Here is an 18,985-nt window from a genome sequence, read left to right as displayed (position 1 = left end):
AAAGAACAGTGAGGAATCATCCCAGAGCTACACGTGAGGATCTTGTCAATGATCTCCAGGCAGCTGGGACCACAGTCACCAAGAAAATAATTGGTAACACACTACGCCGATAAGGATTGAAATACTGCAGTGCCTGCAAGGTCTCTCTGCACAAGAAAGCACATGTCCAGGCCCGTCTTAAGTATGCCACTGTACATCTGAATGATGCAGAGGAGGACTGGTTGAAAGTGTTATGGTCAGATGAGATCAAAATCGAGCTCTTTGGAATCAACTCAACTCGCCGTGTTTGGAGGAGGAGGAATGCTGCCTATGACCCCAAGAACACCATCCCAACTGTCAAATGTGGTGGAAATATTCTGCTTTGAGGGTGTTTTTCTGCTAAGGGGACAGGCCAACTGCACCGCATCAAAGGGATGATGGACGGGACAATTTACCGTCAAATCTTGTGTGAGAACTTTCTTCCCTCATCCAGGGCATTGAAAATGGGTCGTGGATGGGTGTTTCAGCATGACAATGACCCAAAACACATGGCCAAGGCAACAAAGGAGTGGCTCAAGAAGAAGCACATTAAGGTCCAGGAATGGCCTAGCCAGTCTCCTGACCTTAATCCAATTGAAAATCTGTGTAGGGAGCTGAATGTTCGAGTTGCCAAACGTCAGCCACTAAACCTTAATGACTTGGAGAGGATCTGCAAAGAGGAGTGGGCCAAAACCCCTCCTGAGATGTGTGCAAACCTGGTGGCCAACAACACGAAACGTCTGTGATTGCCAACAAGGGATTTGCCACCAAGTACTAAGTCATGTTTTGTGAAGGGGATTAAATACTTATTTCCCTCATGAACATGCAAATCAATGCATCATTTGTTAGACATGCATTTCTTTTGAATTTTTTGTTACTATTCTGTCTCACTGTGTTACAATACACCTACCATTCGATTTTTAGACTGATCATTTCTTTGCGAGTGGGCAAACATTCAAAATCAGCAGGGGATCAAATACTTATTTCATTCACTGTATTCTGAGAGCAAGTTCCTGTTGCTGTCAGAATAAACAGCTGAATGGCATTCCTGCAAAGAAAACAGCAATGGTTAACAATAAAACAGGAAAATTGTAACAGTAGAACAGCAATAACAACAAAAAAACTAACTATTTTTGGTTTTTAAACTTTTTAATTTTTGGGGGATTTGTACTTATTTTTTTTTTTTTACTTTTTTTCAAACATTAAACTTTTTAAAACAGATTGTAGGGTCTCTCCAAATGCGATAGCCAGTTTCCTGACTACCTAACATCTTTCGAGACCCTGTGTAAATATGTGCTCTGAACTGTGCCATGCTATACCCTATACTAATACTCCACTAGTGTGTGGTAGCGACGGAAGCAGTCCTTGAGGCAGAGACCAGTTTGGCCAGGACAGGAGGGACACAAAAGCGGGTGTTACACCTAATTTTATGTCTGCTACAGACACATCTTTTTTGGTGTCCTTTGGGTTGGGGTACCAGGAATGGCATTGCAAAATTCCTCTAACTGCATCTGTGTTGGGGGTTTGGGCCACAGCACCTTCTGGATACAAAGGGGCCATGACGAACTCTTCCTGGAATTTTAGGAAGGATCCACTTTGTGCAGTTGTTTTGTAAAGCACAAAAGCATTATATAGAGTCAATTTAAATGAATAAACAGACACATTTTTTGTACCAGCGTCTGGCTTTTCGGGAAACTAAGTACGGCTTCATCATCTGGACATTGCAGTCTACCCCTACCATGTTAAGGTTATAGTCATAGACACAGCGGGGCTTCTTAACAACACCAGCTGCCGTGGCAATTTGGATGGTCGTGTCTGCGTGAATGGAAGACAGGACGAAAACATCCCATTTGTCCTTCAACTTCACTGCGAGCAATTCCTCATTTCTCAAGCAGGCTTTTTCCCCCTTTCTAAGATGGGTATTTACAAGCCGTTGGGGGAAGCCCCGACGATTAGCTTGCACAAGCGCCAATTCCAAGATTGTACAAATGTCTAAATAGTGGTATGCTTGAATAAAAATTGTCCATGTATAAGTGGTACCCCATATGGAAAAAGGATGACAACAAGTCCCAAACTAACTTGCCACTGCTCCCCATGTACTCTGGGCATCCGGGGGGCTCCACAAGACTATCTTTTCCCTCGTAAACCTAAAACTTATATGTATAGCCTGTTGCCCTCTCACAGGTCTAATACATCTGGTACACTTGCTGGGTAGAAATTGTTTGCATACAAGGTGGCCAGAAAAATGAATGATGGACTTATCACGCAGATGTTTTGCTGGGAAGTATAGACATCTGCAAATTTTTGGTTAACCCTTTGAGGACTGTAAGATTTTGGAACGCCAAAAGAATTAATTTTTTTGTTTTTAAAGTTCGTACACTTCAGTTGCTTTCATGAAATAATTGGCAAAAAGCTAGATCCATTTGTTGTTTGTTAATAAGAACTAATATTTTGACTCAAACCAAAAAAAAAAAAGAGTTTTAAGTTCTTAATTAGATGATACACGTAATTAAAAACATGGGACAAATACGTCCCTTGGTCCTCAAAGGGTTAAGGGGATTTGCGAGGGGCCGAATTTTGTGGAGCCAGTCAAATTCAGGGTCACCCCAAGGACGACAGAGTGTGTTGTCGTTGAAATGCATAAAACGCATTATACTCTCATATCTATGCCTGGCCATGGCAGCAGAGAACACGGGCGTATGATGAATCTGGTCTGTGGACCAATACAACCGCAATTAATTTTTTTTTAGTAATGCCCATGTTGAAGGTTAGGTCCAAAAAAACTTTAGATTCGGAAATCGTAATGGGTTTCCATGCGAGTGGTCTGGAAAGGTTTGAATTTGGGTTGACGCCGATATACTGTTGTGCATATAAATTGCTTTGATCCACAATCAATGCATACAGATCTTTTGTGAAAAACACCTCCAAAAAAATCAATGGGAGTATTGAAATTTGCTGTCTCCACCTGAATTCCAGGTTGGGCAGTGAATGGGGGGAAGTACGGGTTCTGCAGAATTTGTGGGATGCCAATCGGGATTTGCAAGCACATCCGGAAGGCTAATAGGGGCTCTATGGGCCTGTGTGCGAATTCTTGGTGGCTGCGGTACACTGCTTGTGCTCGCCACCGCACCAGCTTGTACTGCACTTATGGGACTCTCCACATCACCAAGTAACACTGCAGTGCTTGTATGTGAAAGACCAGGATGTACTAGGCCGCTGGTGCTCGCCAATTCACCAAAAGGTAGAGCGGCACTAGTACTTGCACTCTTCTGCATATGAGAGTCATCATGCTTGATCTTAGCAGGGACCTCTTCTCCATCGTCTGAGCTACCTGTCATGGTGCCACTGCTGTCTACAGGTTCATATTCTGAGACTGATTGTGTCAGTGAGTCTTCCTCTTCGCTCTCACCTGACATGCTCAGAATCCCATAGGCCTCTTCACTAGAGTACCTTTCCATTGACATTTTGGCCACTAAATTTATAGGTACCTAGTGCGACTCACGGGAAAAAGAGCACCTGGCTATCAGGGACTGCTTGAATCGCTACAAAAAAAATTTACCGGCAAGTGCTAACAGAGATCAGGCCTGATTCCGCCAACACTGTGGTTTTGTGTGCAATGTATCAAGTGGGGCAAGTACCACCATGGGCAAGACCAAAGAGCTGTCAAAAGACACCAGAGACAAAATTGTGGACCTCCACAAGGCTTGAAAGGGCTACGGGGCAATTGCCAAGCAGCTTGGTGAAAATAGATCAACTGTTGGAGCAATTGTTAGAAAATGGAAGAGGCTAAAGACAACTGTCAGTCTCCCTCGGACTCGGGCTCCATGCAAGATCTCATCTCGTGGGGTATCACTGATGATAAGAAAGGTGAGGAATCAGCCCAGAACTACAAGGGAGGAGCTGGTCAATGACATGAAGAGAGCTGGGACCACAGTTTCAAAGGTCACTGTCGGTAGAACACTACGCCGTCATGGTTTCAAATCATGCATTGCACGGAAGGTTCCCCTGCTCAAGTCATCACATGTCCATGCCCATCTGAAGTTCGCCAATGACCATCTGGATGATCCAGAGGAGGCATGGGAGAAAGTCATGTGGTCAGATGAGACCAAAGTAGAACTTTTTGGTCTAATCTTCACTCGTCGTGTTTGGAGGAAAAAGAAGGATGAGTTGCATCCCAAGAACACCATCCCTACTGTGAAGCATGGGGGTGGTAACATCATGCTTTGGGGGTGCTTTTCTGCGAAGGGGACAGGACGACTGCACTGTATTAAGGAGAGGATGAATGGGGCCATTTATTGTGAGATTTTGAGCAACAACCTCCTTCCCTCAAAGCATTGAAGATTGGGTCGTGGCTGGGTCTTCCAACATGACAACGACCCGAAGCACACAGCCAGGATAACCAAGGATTGGCTCCGTAAGAAGCATATCAAGGTTCTGGAGTGGCCTAGCCAGTCTCCAGACCTAAATCCAATAGAACATCTTTGGAGGGAGCTGAAACTCTGTGTTGCTCAGCGACAGCCCCGAAACCTGACAGATCTAGAGGAGATCTGTGAGGAGGAGGGGGCCAAAATCCCTGTTGCAGTGCAAACCTGGTCAGGAACTACAGGAAACGTTTGACCTCTGTAATTGCAAACAAAGGCTTCTGTACCAAATATTAACACTGATTTTCTCAGGTGTTCAAATACTTATGTTCAGCAGTGCAAGACAAATACATTCTTTACAAATCATACAATGTGATTTCCTGAATTTTTTTTTTAATTCTGTCTCTCAGAGTGGGAATGCACCTACAATGTGAATTTCAGACCCCTCCATGATTTCTAAGTGGGAGAACTTGCAAAATCGCAGGGTGTTCAAATACTTCTGTTCCTCACTGCAACAGGTAGTGGGGCTGTCCACGGTGTGTCCGTAGGTGGCTGGTAAGGCCTATAGAGGCACAAAATGTTCTGCTGCATGTCTGGCAGACATATGTGGGCACCACTGTTACAGCATTTGCAGCTCTGGCTTTGCAGAGTGCTCACTTCTCTTGTGCTATGGTTTTTATTCTCTCCTCAATTATCTGGCAGCCTTGGTGGATCAACGCGCGCCATGTTGATCGATCTTGTGCCAGTGTTTCCCAGGAGGTGATGTCAGCTCAGTGGATTGCTTTAAAAAGTCCTGGATTCTTTCTTGGATACACAGAATATAACTGGATACCAACATTTATAGGTAAAGTTGATCCAGGGAACATCCGATTGCATCTCGGGGGATCAGGAAGGAATTTTTTTCCCCTGCAGGAGCAAATTGGATCATGCTTTGCTGGATTTTTTTGCCTTCCTCTGGATCAACTGTAGGTATAGGATTATAACATTTTTTTTTTTTTTAATGGTTGAATTGGAAGGACATTTGTCTTTTTTCAGCCAGACTAACTATGTAACTATGTAATGAACGTTGTCCTATTCTAGTAGGTTTCATCCGCCGGAATCTGTCTTCACATGCTTGGGATAGACAAGTCCCTATCTCTCCGAAGGTCAATGACCCAACGGCTACTCTCAACCTGGTTTGGCCAGCCTGTCGAAGCTTTTGCCCAGGGTGTGGCCGCTGCTCATGTTACAGCTACAAGGAGCCACAGGTGAGAGCTGAGTGACAGGTGGGGACCAAAGGTGGAGGAGCTGCCTTGAAAGGATACGACCTGTCCTTACACCAGAGGTGCTACCCCTCCCTACACACCCCATACACCCCTTAATGTCAATATAAATGGGACAAATTATAGAATAAAAGATGTACTTTTTATCTACAGTAGCACTAGTTTTGTTGTCTGAAAAAAAACAATATATGTATTAAATTGTTAGTAATGGTAAAATTACTGCCAAATCAAACAGCTAAAGTGTAAAATTGTTCAGGTCCATAAGGGCTGCACAGGTACAAGAGCTCAAGTGGCTAAATATGCCATATGGCTGCAAAATCCTTAAAGCGGAAGTTCTGTTTGTTTTGCGTCCTTTTCTTCCCCTCCTCTTTAATATTTGGTACTTCTTTTTGTTTGGGGGGAGAAAGGGTACCTGGTTTTAACAGGTACCTACTCCCACTTCAGGTTGGATCACCTTGGTAATATGAGTGGAAGTTATTATTATATATATTTATATATAGTATTTATATAGCGCCAACAGTTTGCTCAGCGCTGTACATTACAATGGGAGACAGTACACGAGACAGTACAGTAACAATACAATGCAATACACGAGGGGTTCGAGGGCCCTGCTCCTTGGAGCTTACAATCTAGGAGGGAGGGGATACAGGAGGAAATAGCTGTGGGGGATGGAGTGGTAGGAAGAGTGGAGGAGTTCAGTATTTAGCTGAGGGCGGGGTAGACTTCCCTGAAGAGATGGGTTTTCAGGGTGCGCCTAAAGGAGAGGAGAGTAGGTGATAGTCTGATGGATTGGGGTAGGGAGTTTCAGAGGATGGGGGAAGCCCTGGAGAAATCCTGGAGACGGGCATGGGAGGAGGAGACCAGGGAACTAGAGAGTAGGAGGTCTTGTGAGGAGCGGAGAGTACGTTTTGGGTGGTATTTGGATATCAGGTCAGTGATGTAGCTGGGGGCAGTGTTATGAACAGCTTTGTACGTCAGTGTTAGCAAGTTTGCCCCCTTCCTTCCCCCGCAGCCATCTGGGACACATCACAAGTCCCATAAGACTGGGACCATTCACAAAGCGCACGCGCAGTGGGAAACTGGTTTCCCTTAGTTAAGATGCTGGCACGTGGACCCGAAGTGGATTGAAAAACCAGCTCGGGTGAAGTTTTTGGAACTTTAGGGTGTATTGGTAGACCGTTAATTTCAAGGTGCTGCCCTAACACAATGCAGGTAAAGGATACTTTCATCTTTTGTAACATGTTACACCCATATTCAAAGTGTAACATGTTACAATTGTATCAACCCCCGCATAGCCCCGATCCCCTGTTGTGACAGCTAGCGGGGCATCTTCTCCTCCCACCAGCTGTCACTGCTGTGCAGGGCTCCTCCCTGCCACGTCATCCATTCACAGTGTTCTGTGAATGGGAAAGCTACAAGTTCTGACAGCCTTTGCAGCTGTTGGCTTGTGGTTCTCAATGAACTGCCAGGGTGCTGTGGAGCGCTGTGGTAGCTCAGTGATTCTTCCTGTCAGTGTAAAACTGCTTACATGAGGTACAAGCAGACAGATCACACTGACAGTCTGCAGGAGAACTGCATGGCACCAGCGCCGTGCAATGTTTTCCAGGCTGCTACAACAAAAAATAGTAAATGCACATTTTTTTTTACCTGCAAAAAAAAAGGTGCATTTATTATTTTTTGTTAACCCTTTGAGGACCAAGGGACGTATTTGTCCCATGTTTTTAATTGCGTGTATCATCTGATTAAGAACTTAAAACTTTTTTTTTTTTGGGTTTGAGTCAAAATATTAGTTCTTATCAACAAACAACAAATGGATCTAGCTTTTTGTCAATTATTTCATGAAATGGCTTAGTTACAGCAACTGAAGTGTACGAACTTTAAAAACAAAAAAATTGATTCTTTTGGCGATCCAAAATCTTACGGTCCTCAAAGGGTTAAAAGGTGAATTTATTCTTTACTGCACAACATAATGTGTTAAATCAATGCACAAAAACTGTAAACGGTTCCTTATTGTGTGCAAGTGTACCTGGGAGAATCGATACTGTTTTAAAAGCAAAGTATTGATATGGATATTCCGCTTTTTTTCTGTTTGTAGTTTTTTTTTTGGTTTGTTTTTGTTTTTAAAGCATCCTCACTTTACAGCATATTTTCACGTCTCTGAAACATATTCACAGTTCTCTCTCTCTCCCTATATTGTACATATATTTGTGTGAACTTTTTTTTTTCTTCTAACCTAGAACAAAGGTTAGGCTACATATTTGACTGTATAGTTACTGGCAGACTGCTTGACTGAATTTATAATCTGTCTAATGTAATTACTATAATTCCTTGACTGGTGGTTGGTAGCTATGTGAATTATTCCCTGACTTAAACAGTTTACACAGGGACAGAAGCGTGGGCAGACGCAGCCGGAACCAAATCTTTCCGCCTCTGCTGTTTCCTTCCTCACACCCACGCATTAAATCAGGGGAAGGTGTCTCCCGGCATAAAGGGTGGGGGCATGGTGTCTGCTGCAGATGTGGGGGAGGAGAAGGTGGCCAGTTAATAGTGATTCTCTGGAAATGATTGTGAAGTTTGGTTCCAGAGAAACAACCCCTCATGTTGAAATTGACAAGACAGAATTTTGCTTAGGTTGACTTTTTACTTTCATGTGGGACCGATTTAGGCTGGTTTCATAGTATAGCATCATAAAAAAGGCTGCTGTGTTTACTGTATTTTTAGCATGTGTTTTGCTTGAGAAAATGCACAAAAATGCACAAAAATGCATGCCACAATGCAGCAAAACACAATAAAATGCATTTTAAGTGTAGAATTTTGGAATGTTAGTCACTTGGTTATCTCTGGTTTCCAGGGGCAGACTGACCATTTGGAAACTCGGGCACTGCCCAAGGGTCCGGGGTCAGTAGTGGGCCCCATGAGATGCCCCGGTACCTTTTTCATAGGCTTTTTTGAGTTTGGGCAAGAACACAGGGGCCCCAATGATCCCCTATTGCCCGGGGGCCCCATGAGTTGTCAGTCCGCCCCTGCTGGTTTCAGTACTTTTTGAGTTTTTGATCCAGAAAAGGGCAAGAAACCAGTCTAGTCACAGCAATGTTTGAACTTCTGATATGCACACTATTAAACTGTTAAAGCAACATGACAGCAAGACAACTAAAGTTAGTCATACACAACTGGAATATTGGAAGATTCCTGATGCAAAAATTTGAACCAGGGGTGGCCCTGTTTGCACCAGCTGGCCCAACAACTTTGAATATTCAAAAGAGTTGGGTGGAAAACTGTCGGCCTAACAGTGACTGCAGCCAATCAAATGCAGTCACTGTTTGGGTATACAGACAGCCACTGGCTAGATGGCTCCTATCCAGCTCACCTGTTCCATGCCTTCTGTGCCACACAAGATCATTGAGTGTTATGGTGCAGGTGGCCATCTGCGTCCTAGCAACCAAGGATACTCTGCAGCAGGGCTGCCTGCTTCCTAGTGACCAGTAAAAACAAATGGTATGGAAGGGGGAACTGATCCCCTCCTGATTAGCAGCACTGTTAATTAAATGATGAGTTCACCTTTGAGAACATGTTATATTATCCACCCATTTTTAGGGGTGCCTGCTGCCTCTAGTGACAGCAAGCGGGGGATCACCCTCCCCACACACACACACTCGCTGCCACTGTTTTAAAAAACGGGTCTGCCCACCCTGCCACATCATTCATTCACAGAGTTAGTGTGAACAGGAAAGTACAAGTAGCAACAGTCTTTGTGGCTGTCAGCTTGTAGATCTAATGAACAACCATGGTGCTGTTAAGCGCTCTGATAGTTAAAGCGGAGCTCCACCCAAAAGGGGAAGTTCTGCTTTAAGCCTTTGTCCCCTGCTCCCCATTAAGGATTGGCACCTTTGGGGAGCAGACACTCGAATTTGACAGGTACCCGCTCCCTTTTCCGCTGCGATTGGCTAGGCCAGTGGTCGGCAAGCCGCGGCTCGCGAGCCACATGCGGCTCTTTACAAACTTAAATGCGGCTCTTCTGTGTGCCGGGCGCCCGCTCCCCTCCCTCCTCTCAGGCGGCTGCCCCCCTCCCTCCTCTCGGGCGGCCGCCCCAAAAGTCAGGACTCTGCAGCTGTCAGGATGTAGGCGGGGCAGCCAGGATGTAGGCGGGGCAGCGTGACGAACGCCTCTCCTCTCACAGTCCGCCCTGAAGACCAGAACGGCGCGGGAACATGGCGAAAAGAACGCGCAGAGCAAAGGTAAGTGAATTGACACAGGGGGGACTTGGGGACTTAATTACTATGGGGGATGAATTACTATATGGGGAATGAATTACTATATGGGGGATGAATTACTATATGGGGGATGAATTACTATGGGGGATGAATTACTATGGGGGATGAATTAGTATATGGGGGATGAATTACTATGGGGGATGAATTAGTATATGGGGGATGAATTACTATGGGGGATGAATTACTATATGGGGGATGAATTACTATGGGGGATGAATTACTATGGGGGATGAATTACTATATGGGGGATGAATTACTATGGGGGATGAATTACTATATGGGGGATGAATTACTATGGGGGATGAATTACTATGGGGGATGAATTACTATATGGGGGATGAATTACTATGGGGGATGAATTACTATATGGGGGATGAATTACTATGGGGGATGAATTACTATATGGGGGATGAATTACTATATGGGGGATGAATTACTATGGGGGATGAATTACTATATGGGGGATGTATTTTCAGTTTTAAAAATGTGGCTCTCAAAATAAATTTCAATCGTGGTTTTGGCGAGATTTGGCTCAGTTGAAAAAAAAGGTTGCCCACCACTGGGCTAGGCGATCGGAAGTGGAAGTTGTCCTCCCTCCCGTCTTTTGGGAAAAATGACAGGTCCCAGAAGACCATGGGGCCATTCACAAAGCGCAGCGCTTCTCACACATGCACAGTGGGTGCCCGGCAGTGAAGCCGCAACTTGTCACAGCCAGCTGCCCACACTGAAGAGGCCGGCGCCAGGGAGAGAAGATGGCCGGTGAAACCAGCCATGGTGAGGACACCGCTGGACAGAGGGACATGTAAGTGGCTACAGTTTTTGTAGCGGCTGACTTTTTTTTTTTTCTCAGGTGGAACTCCACTTTGTCTCCAGTGTGTATCTGCCTGCCAATATGAGGTACAAGCAGACAGATACACTGACAAGTCTGCAGGAGTCCTACATGGGACTCGCAATCTGCTGATCGTGGGTGCAGTGCTTTACAAGCTCCAAGTAAAAAAAAATAATAAATGCATATTTTTTTACCTGTGAAAAGATGTGCATTTATTATTTTTTTTAAAAAAAGGTGAACTTATCCTTTAAATATCCTTCTCCTTGCTAGAGCCATGATCAAAAAAAGGTGAGGGGAGAGGGGGATGGGTGTTGTCTACCACACTGTAGTGAGACTTCTTTAACCACTTGCCCTCCAGAGGATTTACCCCGCTTCCTGACCAGGTCATTTTTTACGATACAGCGCTGCATTACTTTAACTCACAACTGCGCGGTCATGCGAGGCTGTACATAAATTATATTTATGTGGGTTTTTTCTCACAGATAGAGCTTTCTTTTGATGGCATTTGATCACTTGTGCGTTTTTTTTGTGCTATAAACAAAAAAAGACCGACAATTTTGAAAAAAAAAAACAAAAAACATTTTCGACGTTTTGCTATATATCATATCCAATAAAAAAATTTGTAAAATCATATTTCATCCTTTCATTTAGTTCATTTGTTTCCCAAGTAAAACGCACAGCACATTAAGTTAAACAGCACACAGTTAACTCTTTGATTGCCCCTTCCTGCCCAGTGTCATTAGTACAGTGTCAGTGCTTTTTATTAGCACTGATCACTGTATTAGTGTCACTGGGGATGTCAGTGACAGTCAGTTCCCATCCAGTGTCAGATTGCCTTCCGCATTCCCGCTATAAATCGCTGATCGCCACAATTACTGGCATATAAAAAAAAAATCCCAGTATGTATACCGCCATTTGTAGACACTATAACACGTAAACCAATTAATTTACACGTATTGAGATTTTTTTTAGCAAACACGTAGCAGGATTCATTTTGGCCTAAATTTATAACGAAATTAGATTTTTTTATTTTTTTTACTGGATTTGTTTTATAGCAAAAAGGCAAAAATATAGTTTTTTTTAATCAAAGCTGTCTGTCTTTTGTATATAGCGCAAAAAATAAAAACCACAGAGGCGATCAAATACCACCAAAAGAAAGCTCTATTTGTGGGGGAAAAAAAGGACATAGATTTCATTTTGGTGCAGCGTTGCATGACCGCGCAATTGACAGTTAAATTAGCTCAGTGTCGTTTCGCAAAAAATAGGCTGGTCAGAAAGGTGTGGGGGCAAATCCTCTGGAGGGCAAGTAGTTAACTGCTTCCCATCTGCCCTATAGCAGAAATACTGCCACAGGGTGGCATAGGTGCAAAATAAATGCATATATATTCATGATTTTGCAGTTCCAGGTAGGTGTCACGTGCCCCACCTGTGCCGCCATTCGCGGCCCTGGCTGTCAAACACCTGGTCCCCGCCAGTGATTGCCGAACATCTCTAACAAGGGGGGAGAACTGTTTGTAAACATAGTTCTCTCCCCTGTCAGCTCCTGCACACTGCATTCCAGTCATGCAAAGCAGTGTGATTACAGTGAAGCACACATATAGGACACAATGTAAAACAGCACACAGTTAACCCTTTGATCTCCCCACGTTACCCCTTCTTGCCCAGTGCCATTAGTACAATGTCAGTGCTTTCTGTTAGCACTGATCACTGTATTGATGTCACCGGCGATGTCAGTGACACCAAGTCAGTTCCCCCCAAGTGTCAGAATGCCCGCCACAGTCCCGCTATAAGTCGCTGATCACCGCCATTACTAGTAAAAATAAAAAATGTAAAAACAAAAAATGCAATACCTATACTGCCATTTGTAAACGCTATAACTTTCACTTTAACCAATTCATTTACACCTATCTGGATTTTTTTTCTCGCAAATACATGTCGCAGAATACATTTTGCCCTAAATTTGCCAAAATTTGATTTTTAAAATTTTCTTACTGGACATGTTTAATAGCAAAAAGTAAAAATTGTTTTTTTTCTCAAAATTGTCAGCCTTTTTTTTTGTATAGAGGTGATCAAATACCACCAAAAGAAAGCTGAATTCGTGGGGAATAAAGGATGAACATTTCATGTGGGTGCAGCGTTGCATGACCGTGCAATTGTCAGCTAAATTAACACAACGCCATATCGCAAAAAATGGAATAGTCAGGAAGGGAGGGGAGTAAATCCTCTGTTGTTCGAGGGGTTAATAAGGAACATTGGACTGTAACTGTCACTTTTGTTTGATAACATTGCAGCCCCCCCCCCGTGTTGTATAACAGGCATAAATGCACACATAGCTGTAAGGCGCCTGTGAATTTTTACTCTGACGTCATCCAGATCTGCGGACTTCCCTCCACCATCCCCCTCCCGCACTCTTCCTCCTCCCGCTGTCCATATATGGGCCAAGGAAGTCACAAGGCAAGTTTCTTTGGCGTATTTCCCCCGCACCGCCCCCTGATGTCACACTCTCCTTATATGGGCATGGAATCCGCTGCGGAAAGCACTGGGGTGCGATGTTCCCGATGTTAACCCTTTACAGTCAGGAACACATTTATCTCTGCGCTCCTGTGATTGGGAGAGCTGTGCAAATGAAGGAAGACGTGTGTGTGTATACCTATGGATCGTGATTGTTCTGGTCTCCCAGATGGAAACCAGCTAGAATGCAGCTCAGCGTGTTGACTCAACGTTTGTAATTATTGCAGGAAGCGTGTTACTTTCTGGTTTCCTGGGTGGTCTCATCCCTTGTTTGAACCGTGTATTTACCTAGGATTTTGTGTGAGTTTGGGGCACACAGTTCTGTGTTGACATTTTCTGGTGTGTGCTTCTCCGATCTCGTATCCTTCATCTTGGTTAGCAATGGTGGGTGCAGGGGCGGGCTGACCATTTGGAAACTCAGGCACTGCCCGAGGGCCCAGGGTTAGGGGGCCCCATGAGATCCCTTGGTACCTTTTTCATAGGCTTTTTTGAGTTTGGGCATGGACACAGGGGCCCCATGATCCCCTATTGCCCGGGGGCCCCATGAGTTGTCAGTCCGCCCCTGGGTAGGTGTATGGATCAGCTGTACGTGGAGCATTCCTGCATGTGATCAGATCCACATTGGATTTTCTTCTGGTGCCCATAAACACTACAATTTTCTTATCTGGTTTATATGCGATTCTATCAAAACAAGCAAATCGGCAAACAATCGAATAACCATCATTTTTCCTTTTGGATCAAAACAGATCAGATTTACTCAAATTTCCACCAGGACGATGTTTTGCATTGACCGGCAGCACCAAAATGTTTTGGTTATAAATCCAATCATACTATGATCAATCAGATGAGAGTGCATGGTGAAAACAGAGGATCAGGCCCTCCTATCCCTCTTGTATTGAACGGTATTGTTGCTGTATTGTCTCCCGTTATATTGTACAGCGCTGAGCAAACTGTTGGCGCTATATATTTATCAGGCCAATCTATCCGACTATCGCCTACTCTGCTCACTTTTAGGCGATCTCTGAAAACCTCTTTCTTCAGGGAAGCCTATCCTGCCCTCAGCTAATACTGGAATCTTCTATTCCTCCTACCAGTCCATCCCCCACAGTTATTACCTTTGTACCACTAGCCCCTCCCTCTTAGATTGTAAGCTCCAAGGAGCAGGGCCCTCCTATCCCTCTTGTATTGAACTGTATTTTTGCTGTATTGTCTCCAGGGGCGGACTGACCATTCAAGCATTCGGACACGGAGGGCCCGGGGTCAGTATGGGGCCCCATGAGATGCCCCTGGTACCTTTCATTGGCTTTTTCATAGGCTTTTTTGGCCCCATGATCCCCTATTGCCCAGGGGCCCCATGAGTTGTCAGTCCGCCCCTAAATGTCTCCTTTTATATTGTAAAGCGCTGAGCAAACTATTGGCGCCATATAAATCCTGTATAATAATAATAATATAAATCCTGTATAATAATAATAATATAAATCCTGTATAATAATAATAATATAAGTCCTGTATAATAATAATAATGAGATCAATAATTTATATCATATCTTCCAGCAATCGATCACAATACACTTCCTCGTGTGTCCTGTCAAAGGACAGGGTGTTGACTAAAGATCAGTTCTTTCTATTGGGAGCGATTGATCCGAAAAGAAGTTAATCAATTATTGAAGTGTGTATGGCCGCCCATAAGGTTTGGTTCACATCTGTGCGGGTGGTGCCGCTGCGGATCCGCACGAAAATCCGTGCAGCCGCACCACCCGCACAGAGGAATGTGGACCCACGGGCGGGTGCCATTAGTTCTAATGGCACACCACCCGCACTAGAAAACGCAACCGTACTGGGAACCGAGGTTCCCATGCGGGCTGCGTTTTCAGAAGAAGCGCAGGGGCTTCTTCCCTGTGTGTCACGTGAGTGCATTCAAATGAATGGACTCTCGTGCCCGCACAATACACAGCCCGCTCAGCCGCAGATATGTGAACCGGGGGTTAATCAGACCTTTCCATTTTAAGTAAATCTTTGTATAGCATTCCTATGAATGTATTTTGAGGGATATTGATTAAAGTGGGGGTAAAGTCATGTTCTTTATTTTTTTAAAAATGGTCCCTCGTGCCGGCTTAGGTCATAGTATACTAGCCTGCGCTGCATACTAGTACATATGACAGACTTACCTGCAGACAGCCCTCCAGCGCTGCGCTGACACAGCTCCCTCTGGTCTTCAGAAGCTTTCACCTTTGCCCCGTCTTCCTTCTGGGTTCCTGATCTTCAGCCACTTGAGTGGCCGGGCCGCAGGAGCGTATGCACACAGGAGTCACTTTGCACATAGGGCCGTACATGTGGTCTGAGCTGCACATGTGTGGCTCAGATCACATTACCCGTTGACACTAGGGTCTCTTCTGCTATAAAGCCCTGCCTGTCAGCAGATTTTACATTACAAGACTTTACTACCACTTTAAAGCAATTCTTCAGTAAGATGTGCGGAGATTAAAAGTCAGCAGCTACAACAAATGTAGATGCTGACTTTTAACAGACACTCACAAACCGCCCAAGGACCCAGAGCTGTTCTCGTCTATGCCGGTTTCTTCACCTGTCTTCGGTCCTTCGTGCTGGCCTGTTAACTGTGGGCAGTCAGCTGTGACCAAGGCTGGACTGACCATTTGGAAACTCGAGGACACCCCGAGGGCCCGGGGTCAGTAGGGGGCCCCATGAGATACCCCTGGTACCTTTTTCATAGGCTTTTTTGAGTTTGGGCAAGGACACAGGGGCCCCATGATCCCCTATTGCCCGGGGCCCCATGAGTTGTCAGTCCTCCCCTGGCTGTGACTCCTTGCAGCTCAACAGCTGGCTGCCCACTGCGTCCACATGTGAATGGTCCCACAGTTTTCTGGGACCTGAGACGTGTCCCAGAAGGTTGCGGGCAGGGAGGTGAGGAGAGGAACTTCTGCTTGCAATCTTCTTGAGCAATTTGCTTTAGATTGACCAAAAGCCATATATGAGGACAAACCTAACAACACTTTCAGTTGTATCCAATTAGGCCGGCCCTCGCACTACATAGTTGGAGGTAAATATAAAGGAAATTGGGCAGAAAAATTGTATAGTGCAGAGTGTTGCAGCGTCCATGAACGCAACAAACTATGTGCCCTCAGTGTGTTATGTGAACGTAGCCTAAGGCTATGCGTTTTGCTGTGTTTTTAACTTGTTTGCTGTGTTTTTACTGCATTTGCTGTGTTTTTACTGCATTTGCTGTGTTTTTACTGTGTTTGCTGTGGGTTTTTGTAATAGGACATGTGACTTCTTTTGATGTATTCTGCCATATTTTCCTTTGATTTCAAAGGGCAGGTGCGATTTTTTTTTTTTTCCAGCACCAAAAATGCAGCAAGCAGAATTTTAAAAACTGCACCGGACCTGTAACGGACCAGTGTGAAGAGTTCCGTAGGAATACATGGTCACACATTTTTCTTCTGCTTTTTTTGTTTATGCAAAATCAGAAGAAAAAAGGATCAGTTTGAAAGCAATAGAACAAGATGTCGCTAGGCGATGATGGATCCCTGTGCCCCGCTGCCGATGGACCCCTGTGCCCGGCTGCCGCTGGACCCCTGTGCCCGGCTGCCGCTGGACCCCAGTGCCCGGCTGCCTGTGGATCCCAGTGCCCGGCTGCCGGTGGACCCCTGTGCCCGGCTGCCGGTGGACCCCAGTGCCCGGCTGCCGGTGGATCCCTGTGCCCGGCTGCCGGTGGACCCCAGTGCCCGGCTGCCTGTGGACCCCAGTGCCCGGCTGCCGGTGGATCCCTGTGCCCGGCTTCCGGTGGATCCCTGTGCCCCGCTGCCTGTGGACCCCAGTGCCCGGCTGCCGGTGGACCCCAGTGCCCGGCTGCCGGTGGACCCCAGTGCCCGGCTGCCGGTGGATCCCTGTGCCCCACTGCCGATGGATCCCAGTGCCCGGCTGCCGATGGATCCCAGTGCCCGGCTGCCGATGGATCCCTGTGCCCGGCTGCCGATGGATCCCTGTGCCCAGCTGCTGCATGATCAGCAATCCTTTCAGGTTTGTATGGGAGACATTGAACCATTGATATGTCTATAGGGTGGTCAGGTCGGTGCTGAGCATTGTTTGTGCGATCAGATCCTTATGCAGTATTACTCTGTGCCGGTCAGGACTGTTTATCATTCCTATGGATGCACCTTGGTACAGGCACGGCCATCATATTTTCCGTTCCTTTGATAGTCACATCCTGGTGCTTTAAGCCCAAGACCCGCCCATTGCTTGTCTCCGCCCAGCTCTCGGAGAGCTCCATAAAACCCTTTCCCGGGACGCCCGGACTCTCATTATCGCTCTGCTATAGAAGAAGTCGTTGTGTGGGCTGATCGAACGATGGAAAGCTACGCTCAGATCCTCGCACACCAGGAGGCCGTCCACCGGGAGGCTCAGCGGATCGCATCCTTGTCCGCCGTAAAGCTTCTCCGTTCCCGGACCCAGCGAGGGGGGATGAGGCTTCACCGCTCTCTGCAGCTGGCGATGGTGATGCGGAGCGCCCGGGAACTGATGGTGTCGTCCGTCCAGATCCCCGAACCTAAGCCTGTGACCCCGCCCAGTGCGGAAGCCAGAGAGAGCCGCAAACGGAGGTCCTGCGGGTCCGGACTCCCCGAGCTGGTGCCCAGCAAGCGGGCCTGTCTCTGGCAGGAGACCCCCGAGCCCCAGCCTCAAGGTGGAGCCTTCCCCGGCCTGGCCGAGGTCCTGCAGAGACTGCTGAGAAGTGTTCAGCCCCAGATCCCCGGGGGGTGCCGGGGGCCCGGAGCCGTGTCCTCCGTCCATGTCAGAGCCGTGGAGGCCTTCTGATCCTACAAGGCGGAGCGGGTCGTAGAACGTGAGATCGCTGAACTCCGGGTCTGCCAGGAGAAGAGCCCTCCTCCATAGAGTACGGCGGCGGCAGGGACCGGCCTACATCCCCGGACCCATCGGCTGTATTGCTCCACCGGAGCTCTCAGGAAGGCGGAGGAAGGGTTAATCGGAGAAGCGGACAGACCGGTCCACTCCGGAAGGTGGGATGAGTCAGGAGCCGGGAGACGGAAACTTCGGCTGAGTCAGAGCTGACTGTTCAGGACATTCCATTCCACCGCGTCACCGGAGCCGGCATTACCGGCATGGACTGTCGTCACCGTGATGGGTCAGTGAAGGGACAGGGCACGGCTTACTGACCACATCGTTCATGTATTGTGCCATCGTTTACTTCCACTGATGATACAATGATTCCTTGTTACAGTCTATCTGTAATAAACCATCTTTATTTTTACATTCGTTACATCTGTCTTGTAGCTGTTTGTTCTGTCGGTGGAGGGAAATGTTTCTGTATAGATGTCAGTCTGCTTCCAGGAAACGATCAGGCCATAGATGGATCGAAATGTGCCCAAACCCTGCCGAATCAACTGAATTGTGATCAATCTATGCTGGCAATACATTGTACAATCTCCTTTTTAGATCTAATATCTATGTATTCTAAGGGCCTGTCAGATGGGTACTGATACAATGGATTGTATACGTTTTGGCTTTAGAACACATAGTTATTGGTTACTTTCCGAGTTTATATTCAGATTGTATAGTGTATGGCTGGCTTCATTGTTGGTAAATACTGAGCAAATATTGGCCAGCTCAACAGACTCCTGACATTCAGGCAGTGTACAGCCGTTTGCTCAGCTTCTGCCTAATGGGCATGATCAGTGTGTTTTGGTGGGGTGGGGGCCC

At 46.2% G+C, this 18,985-nt stretch overlaps 1 protein-coding gene across 1 annotated transcript; it reads left to right on the top strand.

The window, feature by feature from the left end:
- The first annotated feature begins 17,562 nt into the window (after positions 1-17,562).
- On the top strand, positions 17,563-18,545 carry IER2 (immediate early response 2). Its single transcript, XM_089652661.1, has one exon. The coding sequence runs from the start codon at positions 17,618-17,620 to the stop codon at positions 18,080-18,082; it is 465 nt and encodes a 154-aa protein (XP_089508787.1). The 5' UTR covers positions 17,563-17,617; the 3' UTR covers positions 18,083-18,545.
- The last annotated feature ends 440 nt before the right edge of the window (positions 18,546-18,985 follow it).

Source organism: Staurois parvus, unplaced genomic scaffold (assembly GCF_062004578.1).
Source record: "Staurois parvus isolate SC_StPar_1 unplaced genomic scaffold, SC_StPar_1.0 ptg000689l, whole genome shotgun sequence".
In the NCBI taxonomy this organism is placed as follows: domain Eukaryota; kingdom Metazoa; phylum Chordata; class Amphibia; order Anura; family Ranidae; genus Staurois; species Staurois parvus.
This window is presented reverse-complemented; position numbering and strand designations above follow the sequence as displayed.

What these genes read in the sequence shown, in the direction of transcription:
- IER2 (XM_089652661.1), top strand. Translation starts at nt 17,618, where the DNA reads ATGGAAAGCTACGCTCAGATCCTCGCACACCAGGAGGCCGTCCACCGG.